Source organism: Myotis lucifugus, unplaced genomic scaffold, assembly GCF_000147115.1.
Source record: "Myotis lucifugus unplaced genomic scaffold, Myoluc2.0 scaffold_853, whole genome shotgun sequence".
NCBI lineage: Eukaryota > Metazoa > Chordata > Mammalia > Chiroptera > Vespertilionidae > Myotis > Myotis lucifugus.
The window spans coordinates 77,695-99,811 of record NW_005871901.1 but is presented as its reverse complement, the minus strand read 5'-3'; the positions used below and the strand labels follow the sequence as shown (position 1 = coordinate 99,811).

General features: G+C 53.7%; 1 protein-coding gene across 1 annotated transcript in view; it reads right to left on the bottom strand.

Annotated features, from left to right (window-relative positions):
- Nucleotides 1–22,117, bottom strand: part of ILDR2 (immunoglobulin like domain containing receptor 2) — a 48,516-nt gene that overhangs the window by 7,865 nt on the left and 18,534 nt on the right. The window contains exons 3-5 of the mRNA XM_023747371.1: nucleotides 8,544–8,600; nucleotides 6,151–6,297; nucleotides 4,756–4,932 (exon numbers count right to left, since the gene is read on the bottom strand). Coding sequence (XP_023603139.1) covers nucleotides 4,756–4,932; nucleotides 6,151–6,297; nucleotides 8,544–8,600 — 381 coding nt within the window. The remainder of the gene's footprint in view (nucleotides 1–4,755; nucleotides 4,933–6,150; nucleotides 6,298–8,543; nucleotides 8,601–22,117) is intronic.

Below are 22,117 nucleotides of genomic sequence, written 5' to 3'. Positions count from 1 at the left end.
TTCACCGTCAGCTAAATGGCATGGCGGCGCACAGTGTGTTTTTTTTTGTCATGTGGGGAGGAACAGGATTTTTCCCGCGGGGGATGAAGGGACAAAAAACGGGGCTTTTGCAACCCCCCCTCTTTTTCCCCCCCACCCAACACACACACTCGATGAGGCCGTTTTCTCTGGGCGGGCCGGAGGGAACGGCCTCATTCAGAACACTGCGCTCGCGAGCCACATGCGGCTCTTTGGCCCCTTGAGTGTGGCTCTTGCACAAAATACCATGTGTGGGCGCCCACATACAGTGCGATTGAAACTTCGTGGCCCATGCGCAGAAGTCGGTATTTTGTGGAAGAGCCACACTCAAGGGGCCAAAGAGCCGCATGTGGCTCGCGAGCCTCGGTTTGCCGACCACGGCCCTAGACCATACATTCCTTGAGGGGCAATTTATAAGCATTTATTAAATGTTATTGATTTGAAGAATAAATAGAATGGTGTCTGGTTGGTTTCTGTCTGTACTGAGTCTGAAGACCAGAGAACTATGATGGGAGGCGCTATTTTAATAAGAAATGTCCCAGACCGGTGGTCAAAGTCCAACACTTTTTGGAAAATGAGTATGCTCCCCAGTGATGTTTCAGGGGAGGTGGATGGTTTCTCTCTCTCCAGGTTCAGTCTGGTTCAGGTCCTTTGGTTGGCATGGCTTCCACATCAGCCTCTCTACTTTATTAGCCTTGCCAGCTCTGCTTTTACTGGAGAGGGAATTTTAGGATGTTCATTTTCATGCCACTATAATTTTGAGAAATTATTATTAAAGTATTTGAGCTAATACTTTTGTCCCCATTGAGGCTCAACTACTTTTCAGTTAATTTCCCCTTTACAGCCAATGAAACTTAAAAACTTGCAAAGACGCCCATCCCTAAGGCAGGCCCATGGCTGAGGCCTTGCTCTCGGAGTCCCAGCTTCCTGAGCTAAGTGAGGCTCTGGGGATGATGGAGCAGCTGCCAAATCCCACCCCCAGATGACAGCAGCAGCTGTGGGGGAGGTGGTGCTGGAAATGTGTGTGTTCCCTGTGTGCACACAGCAGGCAAAGAGACACATCCTCATTAGTTTTGGAAATGACATTTCCAAACCCTACCTGCCTACTCAATTCTTTTGCTAGAAGGGTGAGGGGAGGCAGGTGGATGTGACGAGGAAGTGGATTAGAGTGAGGGAAAAGTGGATGCGGAAAGAGCAGGTGGGAGGCGGTGGCAGCAGGGACCAGGGCTGGGATGGAGATGGAGGGACCAGGGCTGGGATGGAGATGGAGGGACCAGGGCTGGGATGGAGATGGAGGGACCAGGGCTGGGATGGAGATGGAGGGACCAGGGCTGGGATGGAGATGGAGGGACCAGGGCTGGGATGGAGATGAGGGACCAGGACTGGGATGGAGATGAGGGGCCAGGGCTGGGATGGAGATGGAGGGACCAGGGCTGGGATGGAGATGAGGGACCAGGGCTGGGATGGAGATGGAGGGCAGTAAACTGGTTTGAGGTTATTCTGAGCTACAGTCTGAAGGACTTGCTGACCAACTGGATGTGGGAAGTGAGGGCGAGGACGAGAGGAGGGTGAAGTCCCAGCTTTTGGCCAGTAGGTGGACAATGCAGCCACTGAAATAAGAAACAGACAAGTTGAAGTAGACATACGGCAGATTAATTCTGTTTCCCAGAGGCTGAGATTGAAAAGCCTGCAGGCATCCAGTGGAGACGTGAGGAAGGCAGTGGGACCTGGGGACTGGGGATCAGAGGAGTGTTCGGAGGCATCGGCGTACAGACCATGGCTACAGCCTGGGAGTGAGTCGATTTCCGGGGGGGGAAGGGGGGACAGGAACACCCAGAGGGACAGCCGGCAGGTAGGAAATGTCACAGAACACCACGAGGGGGAAGGCAAAGCAAAGAGTGGGTGAGGGTGGCAGGACCCCTGATAGCTCAGGGGAGCCAGGATGGAGGAGGATCCACTAGCCTTAGCAAGAGGCCACCTGGCGGGCTGGCTTCTGGAAGTTTGGGGAGTTGATGAGAGCAGGGGACATGCAGACATGAAATGTTCAAAACTCTCCCAAGGAGTCTGGCAGTGAAGAGGCGACAAGGGATGGGACGTGACCTCAGAGGGCTGCAGGGGTGCGGCAGGTGGTGTTGTATGTGACGGAAGGTTTCCAAGGCTGATAGGAGGAGCCCCTGAAGAAGGCAGGCTGGAGATGTGAGGCAGAACAGGCAGTATGGATGTTCACTGAAGAGAAAACAGAGCTGAAGGGGTGGGTCCAGGCTGGGGAGGAGGAGGCAGCCATCTTTCCTTGAAGGAGGTCTCCACCAGCCGCCATGAAGGTCGGAGAAGGAATCGGTGCCTCTCCCGTCTCTCCCACGCAGTAGCCAACAGGCTATTCCATGTGCGGCTCCTCAAAGCTGCCTTTGCCACCACCCAGTGTGCAAGAGTATTGTGTACAAACAGAATCTGAAAGTTACAGTTGCTAGGTGACTACCCCAAAATGGAGGTGGCATGTAAATATAAAATAGGCTAAATTTACATCTTTATAAAACAGCATTTCTTAACACGTCCAACATGCTTTAGAGAATAATCTACACGGAACGTTGGCGTCATCAGTAATTCTGGTCGTGGGACCAGGAGGACAGAAATGTGCCCAGCGGGGACGCCCACACGGCCAGGCTGGTGTGACATCCCCTTTCCCATCACAGAGCCCTGGTTTTGCTCATTTCCAAGGTCAGTAAGTGCTTTGGTCTAAGATATATGTATATATTGATTTCAGAGAGGAAGAGAGAGAGGAGATGGAAACATCAATGATGAGACAGAATCGTCAACTGGCTGCCTCCTGCACACCCCACACTGGGGATCGATCCCGCACGTGCCCTTGACCGGAATTGAACCCGGGACCCTTCAGTCCACAGGCTGACGCTCTATCCACTGAGCCAAGCCAGCTAGGGCAAGAGATGAGTCTTGACCAGTCCAAGCCAATCAGGTTCAGGAAGGGGCCTGGGGCACAGTGCTCGCCACTAAGACTGCAGATGTCGGCGGGAGGAGGGGCTTCTGGCAAAGGCCTGTCACTCAGGACAAAGCAGCGCAGGGAGGAAGCATGTCTGCTTCCTGCCTCAGAATGCAGTTCCCGGAAGATGGCGGCCATCGCGGGAGAAGCAGGGAGTGCCCAGGAGGACAGAGCAAGTGGAAAGAACAGCCCTTCTGTGTGATGCCATGAGCTGTTCCACCAGCCAACCCCAGGCCACCTTCCCCAGGGGCTTCTCACCGTGTGAAAGAAGACATTTTCCTCGTGCCCAGCCATTTCTGACTACAGCTGGTAGCACGGCAGCCAGGCCGAAACGACGAACTGCCACAAGCAGGGGCCAGGGAAGGTTGGAAACAGGAGAGAGGAAGCCCTTGCCATTCTAGGAACCTGAGTCATTTTATTATGAGACTCACTGATTTAAAGTAGGGGAGGGGGCGGGTTCTGGTGGGAAGGCAGGAAGGAGGGAAACTGGAGGAAAGGCAAGCAGCCAACAGAGTCTGAGACAAGCTCCCTGGGTGGCTCTTGGCCCTCCACCCCCTGGGCAGTGGCTGCCTTCATCGCTCTAATCCCCGCGTCCTTGATCATTAACTTCACTTCCCTGCCTGTGACTCATTTCCGGTCTCAGGCGACAGGATTCTGTGAATAGTTCCAGGGAGAGAAAAACACAAATACCCATTACTCACTGAGGACGTCTGCTCTGTCCACGGTCGGTACCGACAGTTCACTGCTGGGCGAGGCCCTGGTTCCTGTCCAGATGCCTCCAGAGCACAAATGCCTGTTTTCCGCACCCCAGTGCCTCACCCACCCCGGGATTTACAAATCACCTCCTAGGTCTCCTACACACAGTTTCAACCTTCCTGCTCCATGACCCTGGTCAAGCCTCCAGGAGAGCGACACCTTAACGCTGCCCTCCTCCCCTCCTCAGCCCGGCCCATAACCATGACTCATCATCCCTCGGTGGGGCCAATCTCACCTAAACAGGCCCTGGGACCAATGAGTTCCCTGCAGGCTGTGACACGCACCGTTACCTCCACTTCCTGCCTGATGGGCTCCTCTCCAAGCACCGGTCTGATTGCCCATTCACTTCAGCTCACAATCTCCACCCAGGTGCTCACGTTTCCCTGAATGACTTCAGTTGCATATCAGCTCGAGGTCCAACTAACTCTCCCCCATGCACCACGTGCCCGGTCAGCATGTCACCTCTCCGCTCAGGACTCTGCTGCCATGACTCTCGCTACAGCACTGATTCTGGGAGCAGACAGGTGAGCTGGACACCATCAAACACACACAGTGTGTTCTCCCTGCTCAGGCTTTCACCCTGCTGCCTCCTGGGGGTGCCCAATGACCCCCAACTCTGCTCTCCCAATCCTCTCATTCCTGCAGCCTCAGCTCAGACCTCACCTCTTCCCGGAAGACTTGGCAGCCAGCTCTCTCCTACAATCCCCCGTCCCACACTCTTTAGCACCCAAATGCCTTGATAAAGCGTCTTTCCTCGGGCTGGAGCACCCTGCCCGGACACAGCCACGTCCCCCACGTCTTGGCGCTCCGCACAGTACGGGCTAGTCCTGAGCACTAGGGAGGGAGGAGGAAACTATCTACTAACTTCTGGGATGGAGATAACCATTTCCCAAAGAAGTGTCCCTGAGCTGATGTCGCCATCAGCTAGTCCCCGGCCTGGAAGCAGAGGAGGAGCGTGGGGTGGGGCAGAATGGAACCTCATTTACCACTGCGGCTTCCTCCAGTGGAGTCGCTCGGAGCCAGGGGAGGTGGATGCGGCTTGTCCATCAGCATGCCCGATGAGGGGGCTCCTCCCAAGGGGACAGGGGGGATGGAGTAGGGGCCGGGGACACAGGACACAGAGGGAGGGTACCCGGCCTTGGCTGCTTTCCCTGCTTCATACACTGTGGAGGGAGATGAAGAGCAAGAGATTATACGGCCCCACCCTCACAACCCTCACACCTCACGTCCCTGAGGGTGCTCTTTAGGGACCTCCTGGATGTGTGCCTATTTGTGCATGCATGCACATGTATGTGCCTATGCGTGCAGGTGCATACTGTCTCCCAGAGCATGTGTGTACATGTGTATGTTATGTGTGCCTATGTGTGTACACATGTTAGCACATGCACATGTATGTGTGTCTATTTGTGCATGTGCCTGTGTGTGCTTATGTGCATGTGCCTATGTGTGCATGTATGTGTGTGCATGCGCCTTGTGCGCCTGTGTGTGTGTGTTCTCCTAGGCCTGAGTCACTTAATTGGAAGCACTCCCCGCATTGCCTTGGACTCCTCCAGCTCCGTCAGCAGACGACATCAGGAATTACAGTGTTTGGCACCTGGCAACTGAGTCACTAGCAGCAGCGGGAGCCGTCCCAGCAGCTCCGTGACAGCAGCGGCCCACTCTTAGCCACACTGTGTGTAGGCGGCCCATCCCCGGGGCTGCCCGGGGCAGCTTCCAGGGGAGGCGGAACCGCTTCTAGTGGCAAAGCAAGCAAGGGGCTGCGTGTGAGCCCAAAAGCAGAGCAGACAACCTGACCCTCCCGGAAGTGCGTTCTTCCCGAGAGCACTAACCGACCACGTGTCTCTCTCCTGCGAGCTGTCTGGTAGACAGCAGGGGTTCCAAACGTGATGCCTACCGGGCCTGGCACCTGGGGAATCCCCAAAGGAGGACTCGTTCTTCTGTGGGCCCTTTGGTCATGGGAGCACATAAAACCCGCCAGGGGCTGGATGGTACCCAGGACTGTGGTCTGCACACTCTGCTGTGAGGGGGTCTCTGCTGTGAGAGGCGTGACCGGAGAAGGTTCCTCGAGTCTGAACGCCCCGGGAGAGGGCAGGCGCCTCTCCCACAGCCTCAGCCTCCTGCACCTGCCCTTCCTGCAGCCAAGCCTCAATGAGACGGCACATGCTGGTGATGGGCATGGACAAGGATAGAGAGGTGAGTGGATGTGAGACAGCACACAAGGGTGTCGGCTCTGGAAGCGGGGCTCCCGCGGGGAGGGAGCACGGGATGAGCGACACTTTGGGCGGAAGGAAAGGAGGCGGAGAAGGAAGTCAGGCACACAGCCGCCCAGTGGGTCACGGATCCTCGCGGGCTGCCCCCCGCCCCCGGGGCCCTTTACTCACAGGCCTGAGGGCAGCAGCAGGACTCCGGGCAGCACGGGCAGCGGATGTAGCAGCAGCAGCTGTGCGGGCAGCACTGGCACCAGCAGATGCCCACCAGGACGAAGAAGAGGAAGATGCCCAGGATCACCAGCCCCACAAACACCCACTCTGGAAGGACGCACAGAGAAACCCGCGTCAGGGTGGCCCGCTCGCCGGCCTCCCCATGAAGAGGCAGACGGGGGGCCTGGGACAGAGGGCACAGAGCCCCCAAACTCGGGAGGCACTGGGAGAGTAAGAAGTGCAGACCCCCCGGGGCTGGGGCGTGAAAAGGATGGTCACCAGGTCCTGTGAGCACAAGCCACGGTGGGCTCAGGGCCCGCCCCGGGAAACGGGTTTACCATGTTGACTGCAGTGTCAGGACTGGTGTGGGACAGGAGCACAGACTGGTGGCTGGGGAGGGGACGGGTCTGCTGAGCTAGAACGTGGGTTCTGTGTGTACATGTCCTGGGGAGTCGTTGATCTTGTCACTGGAAGTGTAAGCCCTGAGAAACTTTTCCATGTCTACCTGGTGCAAATCAGAACGTATTTAGGTGGTCTGTGTCCTTATGTCTCCATCCATTCCCCTGCCCATCGCCCCAGAACGCCTTTCCTGAACTCGGCATCGGGGCTAATACCTGCCCAGCGAACCATGACCAGAGACAAGAGAGCGGCTCCCAGAGAGAAGACACGGCCCCGCCCCCGGCTGCTGACTGGCTGGAGGGCCCAACTCCCCCCTGGCAGCGTGGGAGGCAGGAGTGAGCCTCGGTTTCCCTTAAAAGCTAAAAGACTAAAGCAATTTCGATTGAAAATCATCTACCAAAATCCCTTTACAATGGACTTTACGCGTTATTTTCTTAAATTTTGGGTATTAAATACTCCTTCGGTTAAGTGGCCATTCAGTTAGAGCTTGAAAATGTGACGTTTTTGTTACGTAGGTTTGTGATCATGGCAAAGCTATTGATTGATCTTTGTTTAGACGGATTTCCTCATCCCCCTGAAACACGTTCAAAGCGGCCAGGTCCCCGCTCTGCAGACAAGAACGAGAGACCTCGTCACTCCTGTGGTCCGGAGAGCCTTCCTGCTGAGGCGCTAGATGGCTGAGGGCTTGGCTGGGCCTTGGAAATAACAGACCACGTACCCCGAGACAGTGTGAGCCCTGAGGCTTCGGTGAGGTGTGTGGCGAGGTGGCCACAGGCGGGTCAGGCAGCCAAGGAGGAGAGACTGCAGGTGCCCTTGAAGAAACACTGTTATCCGAGAAAGGATTCTTGCAGCCAAAAGGGAGGGGCATTCGGGTATCCAGGGGCGGAGATGAAAAATACAGTAACTCTTTCTTGGGGGTATAATCTCTCATTTGAAGAAGCGGCGCAGTGTGACCTTGTTCCTTTGACGTACCAACGGACAATTCTGGATAAGGGGATCACAAAGCGCAGCTCTGTGTGACCTTGGGATGAACATGAAGAAGAACGTCTGTACTGGGTCCGTCAGCTGTTGGGAAAGGACCAGGGAATTCACGGGAGAACAATGAGGGAAGCGCTACTGGGAAGACTCTGGGTGTTTCTGAAGCCTTGACTCAAATCAAAACCGATGGTGGTGAATATTCTGTATATTCTGTATCTCACTGCTGCTGCTAACTCTAGGCAGCTCTGCAACCTTGGGGAGAAACCTCCAAAGCAAGAGGGAACCCTTTCCTACCCCGAGTCTGGATGTGCCGCCCCCTGGTCCATCCCTGTTCTGTCCGTGCCTCTTCCAGGCGGCACCAACTTAATGGCGGCTTGTCTAGGCTGCTGCGTTCAACTTAAGCTACACGGAGAGACAGAGGTGTGCATTTGGGACAGGTGTCCCTGAGAGAGTCCACAGCCCCTGCTAGGACTTAGGGCCCCAGAAAGCCCTGAAGTTATATACAAAGCAGAGTAGGTATGTAGATGCGTGTTCTTCAAGGGAGGAGGGTGCATAGCTTTCATTAAGTTGGAAGAAAAAGTTCTGATAAAGTTATAAAGGGAAATTCAGAGTAACAGGGTGGCACACTAATGACCGGGTACACATATAACTTAGGGCATAAGGAATGCAGACAAGTGACGACTCTGTTCAGGATACTTAGTGCTATTTGGGTGCAGCTGAGACATGCCTGGCACGTGTGGTCAGGACTGGGTACCCATCTCAGCCATTTTTAATTATCACTACTTTTTTAGGGTCTAGTAACAGAAGAAATGCAATTGAAAGCCTCTCCCAATGGGCTTAGTTCATCCTGGAAAAGACCACAGACATATATAGACAAATGTGCAAATACATTAAAGGAGCAATTAGTGACTAATGCAGAAGCCAGACAGATGGAATGACAGCAAATTAAGCAAACAAAGAGTTAAATGACTGAATACCTGGCATAATCTCCACAGCGAAGCTGGGCAAGAGGTCAGCAAGCAGCCCTGTCCTGCCTAGAAGAGGTAGAAGGGGAAGAGAAGGAAAGAGGTTACTCCCAGGGAAACACAGCCTGGGCCTGGCTGCGGCAGCGCCACCCGCATGGGGCCTGGCCCAGGCTCTTGGTGGTACGCGAGGCACATCCAGCGGTGGGGCTCGGACAAGAGAATGACCTTCCCTGTCGACCTCTGGCAGCTACGTAAGTGAACTCTGCACCTACATCAGGTGGAAGCAGAAGCAGAACTTCCCCTCCAACCACCTATAGGAGGAGGGAATGCCTGCCTCACCCACCAAGGGCCTGACCCAGCAGACAGACACGCCCCATCTCCACTCACTTATGCGTCCTTCTCGCACCTTTTATTGGAAAAGTCCACCCCGTCCGTATCCAGACGGTCAGCCTGCATTTCCATACATCCACACGCATCCCTACACCCATCAAAAACAAAGTGCATATTTAGTTTTAACTCGGAATGATCTCGGTATATAATTCTAATTATAGCCTGGAGATATTTCAATGACTAAAATTTCAAAGGCAAAGAAGAGATAAGCTAGATCGGGTACACGCTCCTCTCCTCTGGCTTCGGAAATGCTCTGTACGGTATGGCTTTCCCATATGGCACCCACAGCTGGCGTGGCGTGGACCCAGCTGCCTTCCGCGTGACGAGGCAGGGAAGCGTAAGGGCTGGTGTCGGAACAAACAGGTGCCCCTCGAGGCTCGCTGGCAAGGAGCTGTGCAGGAGGGGAGCCACTGGGAGATGTGGGGAAGGAGGCCAGCCCTGTTATAAACTCGCCTCCTTTATAGGACGAGGTGCCAAGCGCTTGCACCACGTTCTCATATCACAGTCGGTGGGAAGGCCCAGCTGGGACTTCCCCGCACCAGACGCCCAGCCACACTGGGGTCTTGCTCATCACTGAGGTGCGCTGGGAAACAGCTCTCAAGCCGCCTCCTGCCAGGCTTGGGATGGCAAAGGGTCACCCTGGCACCTGAATGCTGCTTCATTTACGTGTGTGACAATGCACCTAGAACAGCTCTTCCAGTACAAATATAATGTGAGCAGCGGGTCACTGTAGGGTTTCTAGTAATCATGTTAAAAGAGCAAAAAGAGGCCCTGGCCGGGCAGCTCAGCTGGTTAGAACATCATCCTGATAAACCAAGGATGCGGGCTCGATCCCCAGTCAGGACACATACAAGAAGCAACCAACGAATGCATAAATAAGTGGACCAACAAATCAATGTTTCTCTCTTTCTCTCTAAAATCCATCAGTTAAAAAATTTAAAACGAGTAAAAAGACTGAAATTAATGGCTATTTTTACTTATACCAATGCAGCCAAAGTGTGAGCACTTCCCAGGCCCGTATCACCTCAACTGTGGGGTCTGTTTCATGCCCGTGGACTTGGTTCATTCAGAAAACAGCCAGCCCTTCCTGTTCAAGTACTAGAGGTGGAGTCGAGGAAAGTCACTCACGTGTAGTTTACATTTTGAGGCGAAAAGCCATGGCTGGGCACTGGCCCCTCCTTCCTCAAGCCGCCCCACCGAAGAGCAGCCCCGACAGAGGTCCAGGAAAAGGCGCGCCCAGCCGCGGGGAGGACACTGTCCTGGGGGCTCAGCGTTAGGGAGGCGGAAGGGATCTTGGCTCACTTTGCTGTTCTTGGCTCCCCTGACTCTGCAAGGCCAGTGCCTCCTGGGAGAGGTTGGGTCAGAAATGTGGACAGGGCTTCACAAAGCTTGTCACTCGGACAGAAGGACAGGCATCCCGCTCCTCATTCTCCCTGAAGCCACAGCCCAGAGCTGATGCTCCTGAGGCCGGGACGGCTTCCCACGTGCCCCGTGTGGTGGCCCCGTGGCCGGGTGGTACCCTCTCGCAGTCCAGGGGGGAACATGACAGGGCTTTCGCCTGAGGACAGCCGGAGTCAGAGGACAGCAGACACTGCCACCCATCATGTCAGCAGTGAGACCATGCACGTCACTGGCTCGTACACCGTGACTTATTTTTTGGATTAAAGGCACTTTGAAAGGGGGGTTTACACTGGGATCCTGTATTTCTGAAAAGCATTTTGCTTCCATCTTCTTGCCTAGCGATTCCTGAGAACTGCCTTTGGCAGCTGGACATGCGGTATCTTCCCTTCCTAGTCTAACCCGTCACGTCCAATGAAGGCCTGACCGGGAGTCCACACAAGGCAGCAAACGCCCTGCTTTCCGGGCCTTTCCCAGCCGGGATCTCGCTCATCCTCCAGGGTTCGGTGTAAGAGCGGCAGTTACATGCCACTGAATGTCTGAGAAAAGGATGGAGAGACGACATTGCAAACAGGGCCCCGTTTTCTCTTTTCAAACATCGTTCAAGCTATTATAGAAAACGGTGTTCATGAAGCTTGGTTTCCCCGAACTTGGCAGAATCCATCACCTTAAAGACATTTCCACAGGAGTCACCCCAACAGCTCAGGCACACGAATCATTAGCACCAGCACCAACATGAGCACCATTTCATAGCAAAGCATCACACACGTCGCAGCCCACAATACTCACACACCTGGGCTTGAATGATCATGGCAGCAACGTGCACAGTGGATAAAACAACTTACGTATCGTCCCACACAGTCCCCACGGCAGCCGCTGTTTGCCACAGACACCTTCAAGTTACACCTGAACGCTTTGTACTATTCCTCGGACCCATTACTCCTGATTGTCTCCAATTCATTCATTCATTCATTCATTCATTCATTCATTCATCAAGAAATGTATATGGAGCCAGGTGGAGACACAGAGGGGAACTAGACGCGATCCCTACACTCTCGAGGCTCTCGGTCTCGCCTGCAGCCTGTCCAATGGTGTGAGTATAAGAACTCGGTGTTGGGATCTGCTTCAGCGTCACAGGACTTACCTGAGGTCAGGGACCGTCCTCCTGCCGCGTGCAGTGGTTTCACCAGCCTTCCTTGCATTTTAACATCGGGTTCCACCTGGTCCTGGGACCTTCCCCCAGAGACATGGCCTGATAGTCACAACAAACCCTGTCCTGTGACATCCCTGAGACGCGAGTGCTCCTTTCCCGGTAGGCCAGGCCCTTCCATGGACTTACTCCTTTCTTCCCTAAGATAACAGCCCATCACTTCTCACTGCCCTTGTTTGTGTGAGTCCTCGTCCCACACAGCCTCCCCGCCTCCAACGTGGATTCCGACAGCCGTAAGGAAGCTGCGCTGAGAAGGTGGGTGCGCCAGGCTTGTAGGACCCCGGGCACCCTGCCTCAGAGCTGGTCTCCGGCTGCAAGGAGCACCGCACTGAGGACGAAACCCGCAAGAGGAGGCACCTCACCCTCTGGACCGGGAAGTGTTTCCAGTAGCAAATCCCCTCTGTGGGGTATGCAGGCTTCTGATTGGCTGCTCACAAGGGTGCCCTTGTCCACCCCAGATGAAAATTGGCTGTTCATCAGCGCAGGAAGGGAGCATTCGTTCACTGAGCCCTGGTCCATGTGCTGGAGAAGGGGGAGCACCCTGGACTCAGGGCTCAATGGTAGGAGCATCCTCAAGGCACCGAAACATCCCGAGGGGACTGAAGGCCTGCCCCACCTCGCACCCCACAGGTTGTAACCCCCAGGCTGGGGTATGTGTAAGGCGGCCATCACAGAGATACAATGTGCTTACGAGCTTAGCGAAAAAGAGTGTTTGTCTCTACTCTAACTTAAATCCAAGCCCTGATTACGAGTCCAAGCCTTCAGAGAGCAACGGTTAATCACGTTTCCTTTGTCCTGGTGAGGCTGCCGCTACAGACAGCGTGGTCACCTCCATTCCTTTCCCTGCGCTTATTCACTTGGAGTCCTCCTGGGCTTTGCAATGTTCTACACAAATGACCCCTGGCGCTTTCTTCCCCTGCCCTGAGGTTCCCTCTTCTCCCTCTGCCTAACGCACAGGTGGGCTTCCTCCCACAGCCAGGCCTTCCTCAGACCCCAGGGTCAGTTTTCAGGGACGCACAAGACCCACCCTGCTCTCTCAGCTCCTAACCCCCTCAAATGTTTCTTTTCAAGTCTTTGAGGAGAGAAGATACTTTTCTCTGGCTCTTTGAAGTGTAAACTTGTTTCTATGGCTATTTGGAATCCCAAATAGATAGGAAATTTCCCCAGGGCACACACATCCCTGCTTTTATTCTGTATTCCCCCGGCAACCATGCATTCAGTGAGTTTATGATTACCCGTCACGAATGCGGAGCTAGCCTCCCTCTCTTTATATGTATTTATAGACTATGTATGCAAGCCTTTCCTATGTGAACTCTTTTTATGTCCTTTACATTTTAGTTCACTTTAAACTATATTGAATAATGCTGACATTGGATTCTCTCCAATACTAATAATGACTAGTATTAGACCATCTGCAATTAACTGTTCATAAATGCTCTGGGCTTTTGGCAGTGATTATAAGGTTGGTCCAAATCACTGACTACTATTCACACAGAAGTCAGATTTGATAACTAGAAAAGATCTTGGAGGTCATCTAATCTGTAACCCACCCATGTTTTTAGGAACCTGAGGCTCAGAGAAGTTACAAATTTTACCAAAGTCACACAGCTGACTAACGATCAAACCAAGAGTAGAAACTAGATCTACTTGCCCATTCCGGTATTTATTTATTTTTTTATTTTATTACATTTTATTTTATTTGCCAATACCTCACTCCCTCTCCAGATTTGCTTGTTCTTAAATTTAACTGCTTCCTCATCTCCTGGTATTTGCAGTGAGAGACCCTCAAATGTGTTTGTGGCATCAATGCCCTACTTAAATAATTAAAGTGTAATTTTTGGATGTAGAAAATGTTAGAGGTGGTTAAAAATTTCAGCACCTTTTACAGTTGCAGCCAGAAAATGATTACTGAGTAGTCGTGACCCTATGATCTAATGAAAGGGCATTCACCATGCTGCTACAAACAAATAAACAATGATAATACAGAGCATACCAGATGTGCAAGGCCACTCTGAGCATGGGAATCTTAATCAGAATGTTCAAGGCTAAGATACTATATGCAGGTGAACAGTAAGGCCACAGTAATCTGACTATGTACACTGTGCAAACGTGCCCTTCTATAACCCAAAATAGTGAGGTCAGTATTTTGGAAAAAAGCCTCTTTTGTCTGCGTTGGTATTAAAGTATGTTACTGACCACCAGGCTGCTGCTGTAGGTACAGAGGCTGCTGCTGTGTGGGAAAGATGCATTGTTACTTAGCTGGTGTACGGCTACTGTATGGGACTTTGAAGAACTGTTTGTCTAGTTGCTCCTTGTTAGCAATGGCTACTTGGGCTACAATAAAGACTCTCATATACCTACAACTTCTCATGGCTTCTCCGTGGAATAGTCGGCGTCCCAGGAGATCCAGTCCCTGGCAGAGGGGCTTGGACCCAACAAACACCAACTGCAAAGCACTCGGTCTTCCAAAAGTGCGACAGTGAGCCAAGCCCCGGCCCCCAGAGAGTGAGCAGGTGTAAAGTATTATCAGTAAGAGGCTCGGGGTGGCCTGAGATGAAAGGCGGAGGACAGCCACAAGTGCCTCCGAAATGATGTGAGGAGGGTGGGGTTCATGGACGGAAGATACTGAGTTTCCTGGTGTGATTCCAGGGGATTTCCTGAGCTGCTGGGCTCCTTGCATCAGACTGGCCCAGGCACCTTAGCTACAAAGATACCAAGAACAGCTACTTTCCTTAACCAAAACAGCCTGGGCCTCTGGGCACGCAGGGAGGGCAGCCCCTGCAGCCCTGGATGTCAGAGTTCCTGCCCTCTCCCGCCAGCCCCCTCTCCGTGTGAACGCAACCCTGCAAACTTGAATAGCGGCAGCTGGCTTTGGAGAAAAATGGGATGACTGTCTCCTGACCGGCTTCCAAGGGCTGCCATTCTTTCTATGCGGGGCTGAGCCGATTTTCCGGTGACACCCCCTCTCCGTGCACAGGCACAGGCCTCGCCCGTCTGCAGCCTTTCCACTGACTACAATGAGGCTGGCTGCCGACCCAGCTGCTCCCCGCCCCCCAATCCCCTCCCCCGTCACCACAGCAACCGGCAACCGGGGCTGCAAGAATGCGCACTAATTGAAGGCCAGTTTCCTCCCACCTCCAAGAGCAACAAGTGAGCTGGGAGGAGGCTGTGGAAGAAGGTGGGGGGCGGGGAGGGGGGCAGGGAGCACACTGCAGCAAGGCCTGGGGCTGGGGATGGGGCGGGGCCAACCCCGCCTCCAAGACCCGCTTTGTTCTCTTACAACCCCGGACTGGAAGAGCCTAGATGGAACTCCCTGACCCTGAGGAAATCTTAGCGCCAATTTTTCAGTTAGAAGTTATTATGCAAACCACCATCTGTTGTATGGGCCCCTTGCTTGGAGATATGCACACAGTAGGTCCTCATGAACGAAATGCCAGCTACAGCAAGGGCTCCCAGGTGCAGCTGAGCTCCTCTGGAACTTCACTCCTTGTCAATCAAGAGGAGGCCCTTCAAGGTGGCCATCTCTAAAGATGGTGTGACCCTCTTACCACTTTGCCTGTTGTCCTGACATAGACGAACAGGCTCTCCTTCTCACTCTCAGGGGTCTCTTAGTTCGGACCATAAATTATAAAGTCGCCCTATCTAGACTTTCCAAGACCACGCATATTCTCATCAAGGCCCTAGGTGCTCCCCAACGCCTTCAGGACTTCATCCAGGGGCCTGTGGCACCCAATCCTTGCATAGGTAGTAAACACCCTGTAATTAACTAAGGGCCATCCACTGAGAATTGGGGGCAACCAAAATAGAGCCACCAAAAGACAGCTCGCTGGGACGGAATGTCCTAAAATCCACTGGCAGGAGGTTCCCACAGGGCTGCAGAGGCCACCTCCGCAGGGCACGGACTGTTGGAAACAGGATTGCCAGTTCACAGTGGCTCAGAGCCTCTGTCTGTGGACCGGGCAAAGGAAAATCGGCCCCGGAGCAGAAGTCCCACAAGGAAGAATTCCCTGGAGTCCCTCAGACCAGAGGTGACAGGCTGGCAAAGAGAGGCGGGGATGGCAGGTGGGAGGGAGCTCATACGACTGGTTCTGGTCATGTGCCATTCAATCTCACAGTAGGTCTTCCAGGAGTATTACGCCTGCTCCGCTTTTACAGAAAAGGACATCAGGCTCAGCCACACTGGCCTGTCCAAGTCCCACTGGCGCACGGAGTCCAGGGACTATGACCCCAAAGCCATGCTCTTCGCAGTGACCTTCTGCAGTCCCCAGACTGACCTGTGGTCAGGATCAGGATTTTGCAACCTGGCTATTGACACTTAGGGCCGGGTCGTCTTTGCTGGGTGTAGGACGCTGTCTGTCCTGCGCATGCAGCATGTAGGAGGCTGTCTGTCCTGTACATGCAGGGTGTAGGAGGCTGTCTGTCCTGCGCATGCAGGGTGTAGGAGGCTGTCTGTCCTGCACATGCAGCATGCAGGAGGCTGTCTGTCCTGTACATGCAGCGTATAGAAGGCTGTCTGTCCTGAGCATGCAGGGTGTAGGAGACTGTCCTGTGCATGCAGGGTGTAGGAGGCTGTCTGTCCTGCGCATGCAGGGTGTAGGAGGCTGTCTGTCCTGTGCATGCAGGGTGTAGGAGGCTGTCTGTCCTGCACATGCAGGGTGTAGGAGGCTGTCTGCCCCGCGCATGCAGGGTGTAGGAGGAGGCTGTCTGTCCTGCGCATGCAGGGTGTAGGTGGCTGTCTGTCCCGCGCATGCAGGGTGTAGGTGGCTGTCTGTCCCGCGCATGCAGCGTGTAGGAGGCTGTCTGTCCTGCGCATGCAGGGTGTAGGAGGCTGTCTGTCCTGTGCGTGCAGGATTGGAACAGCCTCCTTAGACTCTAGCACCCCACGTGTGTGCCAACCAACAGCATTTCCAGACATCGCCCAGCGTCTCCTGGGGCAAAGCAGCCCCTCCTGAGCATCGAAAGCCTGGATATTTCATATCAAATAGTTTAATCTTTTCTTGTGTTGTTCTCTAATTGCTTCATATATATATAATTATTATCTTTACCAAAAGACAGTGATTTTTTATAGGGACAAGACCGTGTCATATATTGTCATTTTGAATCCTCACTGTGCTAGGCACTTGGTATGCAAAACTACTGGTTACATTTAAATAATAATTTCGATATAAATCACATTTGAAGCGAAACTGACTGCACTCCATGGTACCTACACAAGAGCAAGGTGGCAAGGATGCAGGAGTCTGAGACACGCGCCCCCCCCCCCCCCCCCGAGGATTTTTTAAAAAAAAAAAAGGGCTGGACCGGGTCTTTGAGGGTCCCCAGCCCCCCCTGCCCTCCGACTGCTGGGGAGGGTTTGTGTTGACAAACATGGGCCAAAAACAGGTTTTGGTTGATTGAAACCTGGGTAAATTTTCCAGGTTCTCCTTCTCCTCCAGGGGTTTAAAAAATTTTCCTTGGTTATCTGAAAACCCAGACCAACAGGAGGCCCTAGGGGGCTCAGGGCGGGCAAGGCCACCATGGGGCACCGGGCTGGGAGAAGGGGCAGGGCTGAGGCCGAAAGGTCACTCCTCTGTAGTCTTCTCTCTCCATCCCGGCAGCCAGACCGGTTGTCTCAGCTCCTCTAGAAATCTGAAGGCCCCAGTGTCTACTGAGGACAGAAAGGGCGCTTCCACCCGCCTCCAGAATCAACCCGGCTTTCGGTCGTTCCTGTGGGGCCACCGTCTGTAGGGCAGTTGATTCGACAAATGAGAATGTGGGCTCAGCCCAAATCCGAGGGTGTTCCACAGGCGGCACCCCAATTTACACCCGGAGCGAGGCTGTAACTAACGCCTTCTCCCTCTGCAGGAGGAGCTTTTTCTTTCTTCCCCTCCAATTGTTTCCCTCTTTCTGTTTGTAAACCTTCCAGAGAAGCTGGAGCAGCCACTCTCCGAGATCAAAGTTTGAGCAGGCCAAAAAGACCTCCGAGGCGGCTGTTGCCATGGGAACTTGGGAGCTGCAGCCCTTTTAATTGGCAAATCCCCTCAGTTAGGAGCCACTGGGCTGGGCTGGCAAAGAGGCCTAGAGCGGGGAGGGGAGAGGGAGGGGAGCCTTGGCAACAAGTAGCCTTTCTAAAGAGCCCGAGGAATGTCCTGGGGGAGGGGGCTCAAGTGGAGGCGCAGATCCCGGGTGAGTGCGGGGATCTCCGCACAGCCTGAGAGACCCGCCCATCATAATCCCTCAAGCAAATCCAGCCAGTACTACTGTAATAACTTAATAATGACTATGGGGTCAGACGAGTGCCAGACCGACGGGTGATCACCGCGTAAGGAAGATAAATGTCTAATCACTATGTTGTACACTTGAAACTAATACCATAGTGTATGTTAATGGTCACTAACGAACAAAAATTTTTAAATCCCTAACACCAGTTCTGAGCTGTCCCCTCCAAGAATCCCCTGATATCTTATGTTTTTAAATGTCCTTGAATACTAGTGAGCAGAAAGGTTTATTTTAAACCAGAATAGCAATTCCAGGCACAGTATTGTGAATAGCTCGACTTAAACACAACCCATGGCCGCGCCCAGGCGGCTCCGCTGGCTGGAGCGTTGTCCCTGCACCAAGGCTGGCTCCGTCAGGCCCACACCTAGGGAGAGGGTGTGATCCCTGGGTCGGGCATGTATGAGAGGCAAGCAATCCATGTCTCTCTCTCTCTCTCTCTCTCTCTCCCCCCCCCCTTCCTCTCTCTCTCAAATCAATAAACATATCCTCAGGTGAGGATTGAAAATAAGTATTTTGAAAAGTTCACACACAACTGTTCCTAGGTGGTATATGCCTTTCGCCTGGGAAAGGACAGGAGGAGGGGGAAGGAAGCAGGAGCAGAGTGAACCCCAACTTGGCACCTCCTCACCAGGACCTGCCGAGCAAACCTGGCCCTGGAGCAGCCCTGCATCTGGCCAGTGACACGCAGAAGTCGATGAATCCACAGCATGCGGGCAGGCTGGCAGTGTTTGCTGTTGCCTGCCTGGCATTCTCTTCTTCATTTGGGAACAGTGGCCCACCCCCAGCAACAGGACTTCTGCTGAAACTATGGAGAAAAGTACTTTATACTCCACCGAGGTAGAAGGGGTTCAAGTCCAGGAAGCTGAACCTGCTGGAGGGAGCCTGTGTGGGAGCAGCTGGCATGGAGAGGCTCTCTGACCTGGTCCACACTGGCAGGAGGAGGCCCTCTGACCCACTACACTGGCAGGAGGAGGCTCTCTAACCCCCCACACTGGCAGGAGGAGGCCCTCTGACCCCCCACACTGGCAGGAGGAGGCCCTCTGACCCCCCACACTGGCAGGAGGCGGCTCTCTAACCCCTCACACTGGCAGGAGGAGGCTCTCTGACCCCCACACTGGCAGGAGGCGGCTCTCTAACCCCTCACACTGGCAGGAGGAGGCCCTCTGACCCCCCACACTGGCACCGCCACGCCTGACTCGGGGAACGCCCTTGGACGCAGTCCTAGACTAGGGCTGCCGATGCAGCGGGAGTTCTGGAGAACAGCCTGTCAGCTCTGTGTGGCCAAAGTTCAGGAGAGATTTTCTCCTTTTGTACTTTCCTACTTTGTTTGACATTTTTACAAGAAACATGCATCATTTTTTCCCTCCAACAAACAGTATTCACCCAGAACAAGACAGCAGTGTCGAGGCGTCACAGCCCTGCCTGGAGAATTAATTCTGCAAACTGTGGACTTTGAGAGGAAGTCACAATCATAGGAAGGGCTCTGAACGCCGTCTTGGTCGTGCTCACGCAGACCCTGGGCGAGAGAGCCTGCCTCCGCTCACCAGAGGGCGGCTCCTCTCTCCCCCTCACTGACCACCGTTTCCAAAAACTGCCGTTTCCGTCGGGAAGTCCTTTAGCTTCAGTCTACACTCGCCCTGGTTCATGGCCTCTCAGCCTGTCCTCGGGCCACAGGCAAGAATACGCATCCGCCCTATTTCTGCCCCGCCCTTGCCCTCCTTTTCTGCTGGAAGGCCCTTAAAAGACCAGCGGCCGCATGGGGTATCAGAAGGAAGAGGCCAGGCCCTCACATTGTGCAGCGAAGCCGGGCAGAGCAAAGCAAGCGGCTTTTAGATTTTTAAATAACAGCCTCCCCGCTGGAACCTTCCTGACCAGCGGAGTCCTTTCCTGCCAGCTGGGGCTGCCGGGGGCTTTGTTCCGGCCCCAGCAGTGGCCGGGCTCCAGGTCCCAGACGGCCCGTCGTTGCCAGACCCTACACCCAGGTCTAGCCCCGCGGTGGCGGACTTCCGGACACTCCACCTTTCGGGACTGGGCAGGTCCGGCCCCACAACCCAAACGTCTGTCTAACTCTTTCTAAGGTACTTGCCCGTGTCAACTCGAGGCACCCAAACACCGTGAGCACGTCCAGCTCCAGAATGGCTTTGCCTTTCAAGCATCAGAGAGAGATGCAAGGGGCTCAGACAGCTGTGCTCACAGCGCGTCAGCGGAGTTCCTCCCATCCCCCCCCTCCCCTGTCACTTACTTGTCTGCGGGCATTTCTGAACCCTCCGAAAGGAGCATCCGTAGAGATCTGTAGACGGTTCGGACGTTTGGGGAAAGGAGACCAGGCTCAGGGGGGAGGGGCCGTCTAGACAAGAACAACGATGCCTTGGACGTGAGGGCCTCGGTCAGTGGTGAAGGGCAGTTTCACTAAGAAATAAAATGAAACTCTAAAGCCAACCCGGGACACGTGAGAGGCGTTTCCTGGGCCTCAAGCAGCAGCCACGTTTTACAGCCGCTGAATAGGGACAGTCCGACCGTGTGGGAAGAGTGGGGCCAGGAGCCAACACCCTGGGCGGCATCGCTGACACTGAACCAGGACAATGAACATGAAATTCTTCGCTTGGGCGATGAGGAAATCATGCCTGCTCCCCTGCCTTACGAGGTTACCACAGGGAAGCTTCATGAGCTACACACTGTTGCCTGTGCACATGCACAGTGATAACAGACGTCGTGATGGCATCGCTTTGGTGGACACGTTTTGCTTCGGGGCATCGCATGTCCTGTCTCCCTTTTTGTCGTCGTGCTCCAGCTCACTTGGGAAATCAGTTCTCTTTCATATCTTGAGAGGCGAGCCACCAAGAGCCCCTGATCGCCCGAGGCTAAGCCGTGGACACCTGTCCAAACTGGGCCAACCGGACTCTCTCCTGACACTGATTCTTGAGTGGGAAATGCAAGAGCAGAAAATATAGCAGTTGAACTGATTTTTTCTGGCTTGGAACCCTAAACACATTGCCTATCAGTTCTTGCCACACAGACCCTGGGGCACCTCTGGCAGGGCAGGGACTAGGCTGTTTATCTACACAGTCTAACTCTCTCCCTGGGCACATCAAACCAGCAGAAGTGACCCAGGCCTGGTCTCTAAAACGTCCCATAGACCTGCCTCGTTCCATCTTTCTGTGCGGCTGCGACCGAAGGCCTCCCATGCTGCAGAGTTGAACATGGAGCAGCCAGACCCCTATACCACCACTTGGAAGGGAGCGATCGGGTGAGCCTCCTACCCTCACCTATGACCAGATGAAGTAACCAACTTCCCTGGTGGTAAGTCATAGAGCTTTGGGCACTGCTTTTACAGAAGTTAACAAATGCTACCCTAATATACTACTATCCTTTTCAGAGACGGATTTCCTGTCTTCTTTGCAATTTCTTTCCAATGAATTCCTTTCTGCTCCGCAGCATGTAATCCTGTTGCTTTCCACCACAGTCCCCGATGGATCGACGCGAGTAATAATGTAAATGCCCAGCTGGAGAATGAGGACTAAGGAGCTGAAAGCATGTTCTCTCTTGAGACTGCAGATGTTTATTGTATTGACACTTTATCAGTCAACAAATAAATGCTCAGCACTAACATTTAAGAGGAACAAAGTAAGTATTAATTACAGATTCTGCCCATTTATCATTTGAGAAAAAAACAAAAACAAAAACACGCCCTCAAGCTCCCTTACTGCAGACCCTCTGCCAGGCAGTGCAGATGCAAACACAGACGAGAGGCGGTCCGCGCCTCTGCAGACCCGAGGCCCATGCTGTTGGGGAGCTCCCTGCGTTGTGGAGAAATCAAGACACGCCCGTGGGCAGTGGCCATGCTACCGCTCTCCTGAAGTGAAAGTAGGACATATGCCTGATGGGTTCCGTCCTTGGCCCTCTTCACTTTATATAATCTTCCTGGCTGACTCATCTATTCTTTCATGGTTCTGACTATCACTCGAGGTTCTCTAATCTATTGTCTCTCATTCTCGCTTCTCCACTGAGTTCCAGGCCTATATTTCTAATTGGGACACCACCTGGGTGCCCCACAGGCCTCTCATATTCAACACATCAAGAACCAAACTCATTCTCCTGCCCCCCAACCTGCTCTCCACCCTGTGTCCTCTGAGTTGGTGGAGCAGTTGGCTACCCAGCGCGCTAGGAGTCCCAGTGACCTGACTTTTCCCATTCCCCATTCCCGTCCCCATTCCCTTTCATACACTGGTCACCAAGATCCATCACTTCCTCCTCAGAAATGTTTCTACGCTGTCTCTTGTCAATCCACCCGCTCTGTGCTCTCCAGCAGCCCCCTGACTGACCCCTCTCT